This window comes from Notamacropus eugenii, chromosome 1 (assembly GCF_028372415.1).
Source record: "Notamacropus eugenii isolate mMacEug1 chromosome 1, mMacEug1.pri_v2, whole genome shotgun sequence".
Classification (NCBI taxonomy): Eukaryota; Metazoa; Chordata; class Mammalia; order Diprotodontia; family Macropodidae; genus Notamacropus; species Notamacropus eugenii.
In genome coordinates this window covers 444,937,608-444,949,808 of record NC_092872.1, presented here as the reverse complement: position 1 = coordinate 444,949,808, position 12,201 = coordinate 444,937,608, and the positions used below count along the sequence as shown (strand labels likewise).

The window sequence follows — 12,201 nt, the reverse complement described above, 5'->3', positions numbered from 1 at the left end:
CATCGTGTTTGTTATTTTTTACAGTGCAGTAATATATCATTTCATTTACCATGATTTGTTTAGCCGTTCCTCAATCAATGGGCATTATTTCCAGATCTTTGCTACCACAGAAAAGTGCTGCTATAAATATTTTGATGTATATAGGTCCTTTTTAAACTTTGTTGACCTCTTTGAGGGAGTATATACCTAGCCGTGCATTCCCCTCAGTTAAACTGTGTGAATATTTTTGTCATTTCCTTAGCATGCTTTTAAACTTCTTTCCAGGATCTTTGGACCAATTCATAGCTCAATTAACAATGCATTAGTATACCTATTTTCTAACATTTTGTAATCTTTATCAGTTTGCTTGGTGTGAAGTAAAACCCCTAGAGTTGTTTGGGTTTATATTTTCAAAATTATTATTAGTAGTAATTTGGAACATTCTTTTATGTTTTTCTTCAGTAGTTTATAGTTCTCCTGAAAATTGTCCATATCTAGAGGCATTTTAAAAATGACATTTGGGCTAATCTTTTCAGAAAATTTCAAGAGACAGTACGTTGTATTAGAAAGAAGTGAGTCCTTAAGAATCAGTTGGTCCTTTAGTTGGACTCATGGCTCTGATCCAAAAAAAGTTTCAACCTTTTATGAGCTTCTGTTTTTGCATTTGAAAAGTTGTAATGATATTTGGTACTGCCTACTTTTTGTAAGTCATAAAGCAGTATAGTAATGGGAGCTACTGTTATTATCTCAATCTAGTAACATTTTTTCCCTTATTTTTCTAACAGAGATCTATCAGATCTTTTGCTAATGATGATCGCCATGTTATGGTGAAACATTCAACAATTTATCCATCTCCAGAAGAACTTGAAGCTGTCCAGAACATGGTATCCACTGTTGAATGTGCCCTCAAACATGTCTCAGATTGGATGGATGAAATGAGTAAATCTGGGAAAACAGAGGGAGATGTAGATATGAAAAAGGATGATGCTGGAGAAAACTCTGCCAAGTGAGTGAGCTGACCTTTATAGTGCTTTACTGTGCAATATGTTTCTTGATATATCTGGGCATTACTAGGAAGTAACTGGGTATGAAAGTTGGTCAGTCAACTGCTAAGTGATTTTCTGACAGGTGAATACTTTGAATTTAGAAAGAAAAATAATGGTTAGTAGACTCTAGAAAGGAGACCTAAAACTACTTAAATAATTCTCATTTATGTACGTCTTGAAAGTTCACAAAGTTTATTCCTTAATGGCAGTCCTGTGGCAAATATTTCACTGTCCCATTAGTAACTGAGACACAACACTGAAAAATCTCTTCATTCTTTAAAAATATCCTCTTAGAAAACATCATCAGATTTTTTTTTCCCTTTCATTTATTTGAAATGACTAGTAGCATTTCTTGGAGAGAGGATGATAGACATTGTACTATAATAAGTCATGTAAAATCTCAATAAAGAGTCAACATTGCATGAAAATAAATTTAAAATGTAGATGATTTCAGTGTGAATAGCACACTGAAATGGAACATATGAACTGGAAGCTAGTAGACCTCAGTTCTGGTCTGTGCTCTTCGACCTTAGCAGAGTGATTTCACCTCTCTGGACCTCAGCATTTTCATTTGTCAGGTGAAAGGGTTGAAGCAGATGATTTTTTAAAGAATTTTAATTTTTTTTTCAGTTTTTTTCATTTATATTACCTTTGCTTCTGAATATGTCTTTTCCCCCAACCTTTACTTAGCCATCTTTCCCTTAAGCAAACAAATAAAAAACAAGAGAAAGGAAAAAAAAAAGTAGCATGCCAAACTAACCAACACAGTAACTGAATCTGAAAGTATACATCATACTATCTTTTCTAAAGGGGTAGTAATATTTCATTGTTTTCTTGCACTGCGATTTGTTTAGCCATTCCTTAATTGGTTTATAGTTTTTTTTAATCAGAAAAAAGTACTGCTACAAATATTTTGGTGTATATGAGATCTTAATTTTTGTCTTTGACTTTCTAGCAATAAGATTTCTGGGTATTTTGTTGTGAATATTTCTTAGTTACTTCTTAGTATAGTTCCACATTTCTTTGCAAAATCGTTAGACCAATTAAAATTCTACTCTGTATTTGAGAATTGATTATTTTTATTGTCTTATGTTAACAACATTAAGATCCCTTTATCCTAAAGTAAAATATTTCTTTACTTGATGGTGTCCTATCTTAGAATCACAGATGTGGATGGGCTTCAAAAATCTTATTGTACACTCCATACGATAAATTCCTTTTGCAACATTCCTAACAAGTTATCATCTAGCATTTGCTTGAAGACTTCCAGTGATGGAGGAACTCCCTCTCTGGAGACAGCCCATTCCTTTTTAGGACAGCTTTGATTTGTTAGGCTTAAAGTGTAAGTGGCCAAAATACATAATACAGAATGTTAGATATGGATTGGATTTTAGAATGGATAATGTTAGGGCTGGAAAGATCTTAGTCTTATTTCTCAGTCCCTTGGCAATATTTCAGTTCCCTTCTAATATAGATAAAATATATGATGGCTTTTAAAAATGTTACTCGTGAATTCACGACTTATGTGAAGTCTTAATGAGATCATTCAATAACCTCTTTTTATTTCCCTAAGTTTATGTGTGTGTTGAATAGTTCTGCCTCCAAATTTAGAGTGTACTTAAGTAAGTAAATGCCTGGGTTTTCTTAACAAGTCTTATCTTGGAAGATGTTTTTACACAGAACTGGCAGGTCCTGGAAAAGCTCTCCAGGTGACTATCGTTTTAAATTGGTGACGCCACTGTATTTTAAAGATTTTTTTAAAGGTTTATGAGCCTCAGAATTAATTTTGGATTTTGTGACACAGTTGGACATGTTAGTAAAGTCAATTCTTCACTGGCCACATACGGATAATGCAATTTGTGGAATAATCTCTGTAAGTATTTGAACCCAAGCTGATAGCATCTCTCCCTAGCATTCTTACTGGAGATCAGAAATGGTAATCCCGGAAGGGCCACAAATTGGAATTTGTTAGAGTTTGCTCTGGAACTAGCAAGGTACATGACAATGAGTTAATGTCTCTGGGTCTCAGTTTTCACATATATCAAGGTAGATGCTACTTCAGATGCTACTTATTTCTTTCATGAAGCCTTTCTTGAGCTATGTAATCAAAAATGATCTTCTTTCTTCCTGAATAATTTTTTTATACTTTTCAAGTATTTTTCATTCTTCATTTTGTATTATCTGTGTATATGTTAGATCTCTCTACTTGAGTGTGAATTTCAACAGAACAGGGAATTTAGCTTTCATCTTTGCATCTTCTGATGCTTAATACAATGCTTCTGTACACATTAAGTAATCTTTAAGGCAGTTTCTAACTCTTAACATTCTATATTCATATATACTGTGATGTTTATATTTTTATATTGCGTGATCTAGTTCTGATGTTGGATGATGTAAGATCTCTTTCAGTTCTGATAGTATGGAATTCCTTTCATGACCTGCAAACTGATGTTAACATCTGATCAAAATAGAAAGGTCAATTTGTTGGGAAGGGGGTGTGTGTTTATAAACCAAATGATTCACTTTCCTCCTCCATTAATTGCTATTTTGGATTATTAATGCCATCCTTTGCATTTCTTGGCTTAGATAACCAGGAGTGACTATAAATCAATTAAATATTTCAGCATCATCTCCAGTCTCCTTTCTCAAGGAGTAAAACATTTTATAATCGTTCATTGCTAGGGAAAAGATCTCCTTTTGTAGCTCACATTCTCAGGAGAGAAGAACAAACGTAGGACTCATGAACTATCTTCCTTTTTTTACTTCTAGCAGATAAACTGTTTAAGAGTTTTTTGTTATCATACATATGTTTTTAATGAGTAAAAGCAATTTAGTATTCACAAATCTTTCTGATTAGAGGGTTTTGTAGTCATCTAGGTTGGAAAACTTTGAACCACCTTCAGTTCTTCCTGCTGTTACCTATATCTAATCATTCATTAAATTCTTCAGATCTTTTTTCTTAAGATGATGCATTTTGCCTCTTACATTTATCCCTTACCAATGTCATTAGTCTTTGAAACATTGACATTTCACAGGAGCCTTGTAAATGCTTTCTCTGGTCCTTTCAGTTTATCCTACATGTTGCTGGCAGAGTAATAATATTAGAAGCTTTGATTATTCCCCTAATCATCACTTTTTCCCCATTCTACCTTCTTTGTACATGGGATCAAGTTTATGATCTTAGTTTAGCATGCAACTACTTTTACACTGTTCTCAAAATCTTAAGTTTTCAGCCTTTTATCTCCTAGGATCATGTATTTAGTGTTAGATAATCAGAGTCCAACTCTTTGTAGAGGAGGAAACTGAGGTACAGAGAAGAAAAATGACTTGGCTAAGGTCATAAAGTAAGCACCAGAACAGGGATTCACACTCGCATTCTCTGCCTTGAAATCTAATAGTTTTTCTCTTGTAGATTACTGCTTCTGCTTGCCATTGTCTGCCTGGACCTGGTTGGCCTGTATTCCTACTTTTTGTCACAGCCCCTCTTGAAATACTTTTTTCATTTAAATGAGTCAAATCTCTCCTCCTGTAGGAGATGTTCTTCCATAGTTTTCACCCATGTTGATAATATTTTTTTAGACTCTTACGGCTGTTGATGTTTGTGTCACATGGCCACTTTATGTGTTTCAAGTGTTAATGATGCTTCCATTCCTTTACTACTGTTAAAAGAATTTTTCACAATAGATATGTAGTGCAAGTATTGCCCTTTCTTTATAGATTGGAAACTGAGGCTCAAGGAGGTTAAAGTGTTGTAGTTTATATCTTGTTTTCCCAGTTAGCTTCTCTTGAGCAAGAACCACGTCTAAGCTTTTCTCCCCTATTTAATGTTCCCACAATGTTATCTGTTCAGTAGTTCAGAGTATTCTTAGAACCACATACTTTTATAACTGAATAGGACCATAGTTGAAAGCAGTGCAGTACTTTTTTGTGGTTTTGAGTACTGTCTTTTACTAACTCTATAACTTTGTGTGACAAGGTTATCGTGGGATAATAGAATTTAGAGCAAAGAGAACTTAGAGATCATTGGACATTTGAGAAACCAGACCCAGGGAGGTAAAATGATTTGCCCCAAACCATCATGTGACTCAGTGATAGAACTAGAACTCCAGTCCTAGGACCCTAGTAATATTTTCTTTCCCCAAGGCAGTAATATTGTAGAATGAGATTCTTAAGAGTTCTAAAGTGTCATGAGGTTGTAATGATTTCCAGGGGTACTGATTCACATAATCTCTGAATAGAAAAGACCTGGAAGGGCCCTTAGGAATTAACCATCATTTTTCAGGTGAGAAAACTGAGCCCCAGAGTGGTTAAATAACTTATCCAAAATCATTTGATATATATTCTGCAATAGTTTATATTGATATTCCACTTTTGGAGTCCTTTATCTTGGGTTACTTGTTTACCTTGGAGCTTTAGTTTCCTCATCCATAAAATGCATATAATATTTCTCTTTCTTTTCTGTTACATGCATAGGAAAGCAGAATTTTTAGAATTTTATTCTTCTCTGCATCTACTTATCTACTCTTTAGTTGTACTTCCAGACTGGAATAGTCTAGTGTAAATGTGTAGAAATAACCATTCAAAATTTTCTTTTAAAGGGATCAAGGTGGCCGGACACTCTGTGGTGTAATGAGAATTGGCCTAGTTGCAAAAGGCTTGCTGATAAAAGATGATATGGATCTTGAGCTGGTTCTGATGTGCAAAGATAAACCCACAGAAACTCTATTACATACTGTCAAAGACAATCTTCCTATTCAAATTCAGGTGAGTTCTGTTGTAAAATTACCCTGTCAGGTAGATTTTACATAGGCAAATGTAATTACTGTCCATTCAAGTAAAAAAAGCATTTGTTATACATCTACTATGTGCCAGTCATTGTGCTGAGCTCTGGAGATAGAAAGAATGACAAACATTACCCCTTCATTTCCTGGTCTCATGGAGCTCACAGTCTAATGAGGGACATAGCATGCAAACAGCTATGTACAAACAAGATATACAGGATGTCTCAACAGCCTTAATGCAATTTTAAGCTGTAATTGTTTAAATTCATTCATTAAATAAGTTTAGATAGCTTAAAACTCCACTAAGATTTTTAGGACACCGTGTATGCAAGATATATTAGAGATAATTTTGGAGGGAAGTCACTAGCATTAAGGGCCAGGAAGAGCTTTTTGCCAGAGATGGGATTTTAGCTGAGACCTGAAAGAAGCCATGAAAGGCAGAAGGTGTATATATAGATAGTGAGAACATGCCAAGTATGAGGGACAGTCAGTAAAAATGCCAAGTCAAGAGATACATTATCTAGTTGGAAGAACAGTAAGGAGAGCAGTGTCTGGATTATAGAGTATATGAAGGGGAATAAAGTGTAAGAAGCTGGACAAATAGGAGGAGGCTAGGTTGTGAAGAGCTTTAAAAGTCAGAGGATTTCTTTGATCCTGGTAGTAATAGGGAGCCACAGAAGTTTAGTGAATAGCAGGATTATATGGGCAGGCCAGTGCTTTAGTAAGATGACTTTGATAGCTTAGTGAAGGATAGACTGGAGAGTGGGGAGACCAACTAGCAGGTTTTGGCAGTAGTCCATGTGTGAAGTGATTAGGGTGTATACGAAAATGGTGGCAATGTTAGAGAAAAGAAGAGGGTATATAGGAGAGATACTTTGAAGGTAGAATTGACAGGACTTGACAACCAATTGGTTCTGGGTGGGTTGAGATAGTGGGGAGTTGAGGATGACACCTAGGGTCGTAGGAGCTGGGTTACTGGAGAAATGGTGGTGGCCTCAGCAGCAATAGGGAAGTTAGGAAGAGGGGAGGACTTTTTGGGAAAGATATTATGTTCAGTTTTGAACATGACTGAGTGTAGTATTTCTCCAGGATATCCAATTCAAGATGTCTGGAAGACAGAGATACAAATGAGTGAAGGTTAAGAGAGACATTAGGCTAGTCAGATCTGAGGATGACCTGAATAGAAGCGATAGTTGAAACTGTGAAAGCAGATAAAATCAAGTGCAGTAGTGTAGCGGGAGAAGAAAAAAGTGCCCAAGTCCCACCTTGGAGAGACATCCAAGGTTAGTGATGTAACCCAGATGAAGATACAGTAAAGGATACTTGGGAAGGAACAGTCAGATAATCAGGAAAATCAGGAGAGAAGTGTTGTGAAAATCAAAGAGAAGGAAAAATCAAGGAAAAGAAGATAATTGACAGTATCAGTGAAGAGGTCAAGGATGAAGACTGAGAAAAGGGTTATTTGATTTGGCATTTAAGAAGTCATTGGTAGTTTTGGAGAGAACAGTTTCATTTGAATGATGAGGTCACAAGTCAGACTACAGAGAAAACAATTATTTTAAATATAGATCTGTGAATAAGGCATGTGACATAAAGGAAAATTGTGGTGATGAAAATGGAGAAAATGTTTGCTAAACTAAAGTGTATACTAAATTAACAACAACAACAAACCCAAACTTCCTTAAAATAGTTCTTTTGGAGTGAACTTGAACTGTGGGCTCTAAAAAGCTGGAAGGACTGGTGGGATGATTCAAAGTAAACTGAAAGGTGTTTTAAGTTCCTTGAGGGACTTTTATCCTTGTTTCTCCAGAACTTAGTGTGATGCTAAAATAAATGTTTGTTTCAGTCTACCTGAAATTATCACTTAACCTTTGGAAAGCCTAGAAGACTGGCGATTTTTTAGGATAATAACGTATTAGCACTTTAAGTTTCACTGGGCACTTTCACCGCAACAGTGGTGTGAAGTAGGGATCTCACATATTCTTTCCATTTTACTACTGAGGAAATGGAAGTGAGAGAAGGAAGATACCTTGTCGATGGTCACACAGCCAGTAAGTATTAGAGTTGGAATTTGAATGTAGGTTTTATGAAATCATACTTTTAGAGCTACAAGAAACTGATTCCAGTGCTCTTTTACATCATACAATGCTACTTCTCCTGAGTGATAATGCACATTTTCTAGAGTCCTGAAATACTCTAAAATCCCTTCCTCATTCTTTGAGGTCAGCAGACTTATTCCTGTTTTACTGAGTATTTTCCTGTTTTGTAAAATTATAAGATTAATAAAAAGCATGCTTTAAGTTTCCTTTAAAGAATTAATGCATTAATTTAATGACAACTTCATTTTTTGTTGTAAAGGTAATTATAGAATATAAAAGTTTCCATTTTTGAAACTCTGGAGTAATAATAATTCCTTTGGCTTCTTGTTAAATTATCAAGTCAACAGGCAATTTAGATTAGTTGTTTGCTAAAGTTCCTTCCAATTCTGATATTTAGTTAAGTTTATGAACTTGGCATCCTTATGTATCAGATGCTCATGATTTCAAAGCTGATTGTAGTAGTCAACTCTTCAGTTATCTTTTACCATTAAAAATGGGAAATAAAACTCCAGAAAGCATAAATCATAAAATTGTTTTCTAGATTTAGTGTCTCAGGACCTTAGTTTGAATCCTGGCTTTGTCATTTTCTGTCAGCATGACATTAGGCAAGCTAAGACTTAAATTTTGTGGGCCTCAGTTTTTTAATCTGTAAAATGAGATTGGACTAGGTAATCTTTAAAAAGGTCTGTTCTGCCTAGAAATCCTGTTCTATTCTTAAGAATCCCTTTTACAAGAATGAACATAGCTAAAATTTATGTGAATATGATTTTCCCTCACATTCTAAGACTCTTAAGTTATAGGCAAGTTGCCAGTCTGCATCGTCATAAGGAATTTCTCTATCAGGAATTCTTTACGTTGATGAAAATCCCAGATCCAGGCCAGAACAAAACAAAATTAAAAATTCTTTTTACTACTTCTCTTCTCTGATGTGCCTAGGGGAGGGAACAGGCAACAATGTACTTAGTTTTTCAGTCCTACCTTTGCGTTTATCATCTAAGTGACAATTAGGAGAATATTTCACTCTTCTAAATTTGTCTTCTGTTCCCTCATCATAGCATTGTTGTGAGGAAAGTGCTTTGTGAAATGCAAAGCCTTTATTATTTGTACTATCTTCTTTCTCTTTTATTCTCAGGCTGCTAAATGCTGCTGGAAGAAGTCAAAGAACATTGGTGACTGGGCCTACTACAAATATATCTAATCTTAGTTTTTCCTTTGCTACAAGCCATATTCTTTCCTGATTGATTTGCACTTTCCACAGTTTCTGTTCCAGATCTTCTCTTCTCTCCTCAAACCCCCCTATATTAATTACACTTAACCCTTAACCTCTCATCAGAGGACCTTTCTTGAATGAAAAATTTTGAGGTCATGCTTTGTAATTTCTTTCCTGAATCTATAGCTCAGATACTTTCAGCATCATCCACCACTCTCTCCTCTTTTGTTCTATAGTCTTGGAGGAAAAATTGTACTCCTTTCCCAGGTTAACCACTACACTCTTGATTTCTTATGCCATCTCCTGAAAGCTTCCTCTGAGCTTTTCTTCTATAATTTTCTCTCTCTCTTATCTCTTGGTTTCTCCCCTGCTATCTACAAACAGCCAGAGATTTCTCCTGTCTTTACAAAACCTTGGTTTGATCCTGCTATCCCCTCAAGCTATGGAGCAGTTGTATTTTATACCTCCCTTTTACTGCCAAAATAAAGTTTTATTTTGAAAAGTTTTCTGTCTTTATTACCTCTGCTTCTCATTTTCTACTTCCTAATCCCTTGCAGTGCACCACTACTCTGAAAGTGTTCTCCCATAGCCCATGAGTGATCTCTGTATTACTAAATTCAGCAGCCATTTCTCACTTCTCATCGTTTTTTGATCTAACTGCGTCATTTGACTCTGTTGACTACTAATTCTTCCTGACTACTCTTATTACTGTGTTTCCTTATTCTGTTCTCTCCTGGTTCTCCTATCTGCTAGTTCCTCTTCTATATCTTTTGTACCATTGTCATCCATATTCCATCCCTAACCAAAGGCTCTGTCCTGACCTACTCTCTCCCAAATCCCCCCGCCCCCTTTTTAGAATAATTATTGGTTTTTTGGCTTCACATATCATCTTTGCAGATTACTCCAGGATCTCTATATCCAACTCTCATGGTCTTTTGAACTCCAGTTCTACTTAGCCAACTAAAAGTCCTTTTGGACATATTCTTCTGGTCATATCCAACTGGATGTCCTGTCAGATAGACTTCTGAAACTCTACATGTCCAAATAGGGCTTATGCTTTTCCCTGAGCCAAACTGCTTCTGAGCTTTGCTATTTCTGATGAGGATACCAGCCTGTGAGTCACCTAGGTTTTTAAGCTCTAGAGTCCTCTTCAACTTGTTCCTCTCCCTCATTTTCCATATCTAGTCGGGTGCTATGTCTTGTTTCTGCCTTCAGAATATCTTTCACATCTCTCCTCTTCTCACTTATGTAGCCATCACCCCAATTTAGATCCTTATCACCTACCTTAAACTATTACAATTATCCTCCTTGTTCATCTGCTTTGATCCAGGTGCTACCTTCCCTCTTCTCTTTCCCTCCCCAGTCCTCTGCCTAAATTGGTATTCCTACCACAGAGCTTTGCCTTTCAGAGCTGTCTTTGATGTCCTTGTCTTTGATATCATTGCCTCAATTTGGCTCTCAGTTACTCATATTCATGTTGTTCTTTGACTTATCTCCTTGTATTCATATTGAGGTTTTGACTTTTTTTTAAGACCTTATTAGATATCCTTCCTTGTTTTGCCTTATCTTTTTGTACTCTAAAGTAATTTTGCCAGACTCATCCCTAATAAAATGGACAAATCTTTTTCTCCCTGGATTTATAATACAAATCTGGACATATTTGATCATTTGTTCAGAGCCAAAAAAATCCATTGATTGGTAGAAACTATGGAGTATAATAAAACTTTGACTCGTTGAGGAAATGATGGGTTCTAATTAACTGGTGGGAATATACTGTTTTGTTTCAATTCTTATTTTCTTAAGTCTAAAATATCAAGCCCATTTTTTCTCTTACTATTATGATTTATGGATTTTTTTCCCAAGATGATCAAAAATTTTAGTTTCTCAGAGTTAACATTCTGAACATTTGAGAGTGTGATAATAAGGATAATGCTTTTGTTAATTTTAAACGCAGAGTCAGAAATATGGAATCAGTGAGTAAATACTGAGTCAGATATGAAATGATATAATTATAGCAACTCACATTTCCATAGCACTTGAGGTGTGCCAAGTGTTTTTTTCTCACAAATTCTTTGAAATAGATTATATAAATATTAACATTACTATATCAGTGATTTTTTGTCAAGTGGTTTTTGTCAAGTGAAATTATTTGTCCCAGTTTGCATAGCGAAGTAGTTTTTATAATTGGATTTTGACTGGCTACCTGACTCCAGGTAGTTAGTATAGTGTAATGGAAATAATGTTAGACTTTGAATGGGGACACCTACATTTTAATGCTGGTTCTCATGCTAACTGCCTATATTATAACTCATTTCATGCATCTGAGCCTCAGTTTCCTCATCTGTCAAATGAGGGCTAGATGATCTTTGAAATTATTTCATCCTAGCTCTGGTCTCTGTAATTACTGTGTATGGTCATATAACTTAGTTTTCCTGCCTCATGCATGTAGTATACATTTGTGGAGCTGTCTCATAAGACATTTTTAGTTCAGAATCTTTGATTCTTTTGATTCAGTCTTTTTGTCAAATGCTTTCGTTTTTTCTTCAGTAGAGCAAAGATATCCTACCTCATAGATATAAATATTACTATATATACTAGACCTGGAGGGACCTTGGAGATTCAGTTCCCTTCCTTCATTTGGAAATGAGGAAACTGAGGTCCAGGAAAGTAAAGTGACTTTTCCAGTTCCAGATAGCTACTTAAATTAAAATCAGGACTTGCACCCTTACTTTTTAAGTCCAGTGTTTTTTTTTGTGTGGGTGTGTAAGAAGTACTAAATGTCACAAGCATGCCTTTATAGTTGTAATACAGTATAGTAATTGGTAGGTGATTGCTCTGCTGTGCCAGGCCCTTAAATTATAATGTGATTATACTGTTAACATACAACATAATCATGTTTCCCAGTGAATGTCAAATGTCTTGTCCTGTAATCTTGAGTCTCACCTGTCTCTCAGCTTAAAAAGGGCATAGTGACTGACTTATTCATCTGCTGAAAACAGATCACTATGGTTCCCTGTTCTTATTCATGTTGATATGCTTTTCTTTAAACACACACACACACACACACACAACTACAAAATTGTTTT

The 12,201-nt window shown here is 35.4% G+C and overlaps 1 protein-coding gene across 6 annotated transcripts in view; it reads left to right on the top strand.

Moving 5' to 3' along the window:
• STRBP (spermatid perinuclear RNA binding protein) overlaps nt 1–12,201 on the top strand; it is a 165,822-nt gene that overhangs the window by 80,601 nt on the left and 73,020 nt on the right. For all 6 annotated transcript variants that reach the window (XM_072631856.1, XM_072631853.1, XM_072631854.1 and 3 more), the window contains exons 3-4: nt 765–985; nt 5,624–5,789. In XM_072631856.1, coding sequence (XP_072487957.1) covers nt 765–985; nt 5,624–5,789 — 387 coding nt within the window. The remainder of the gene's footprint in view (nt 1–764; nt 986–5,623; nt 5,790–12,201) is intronic.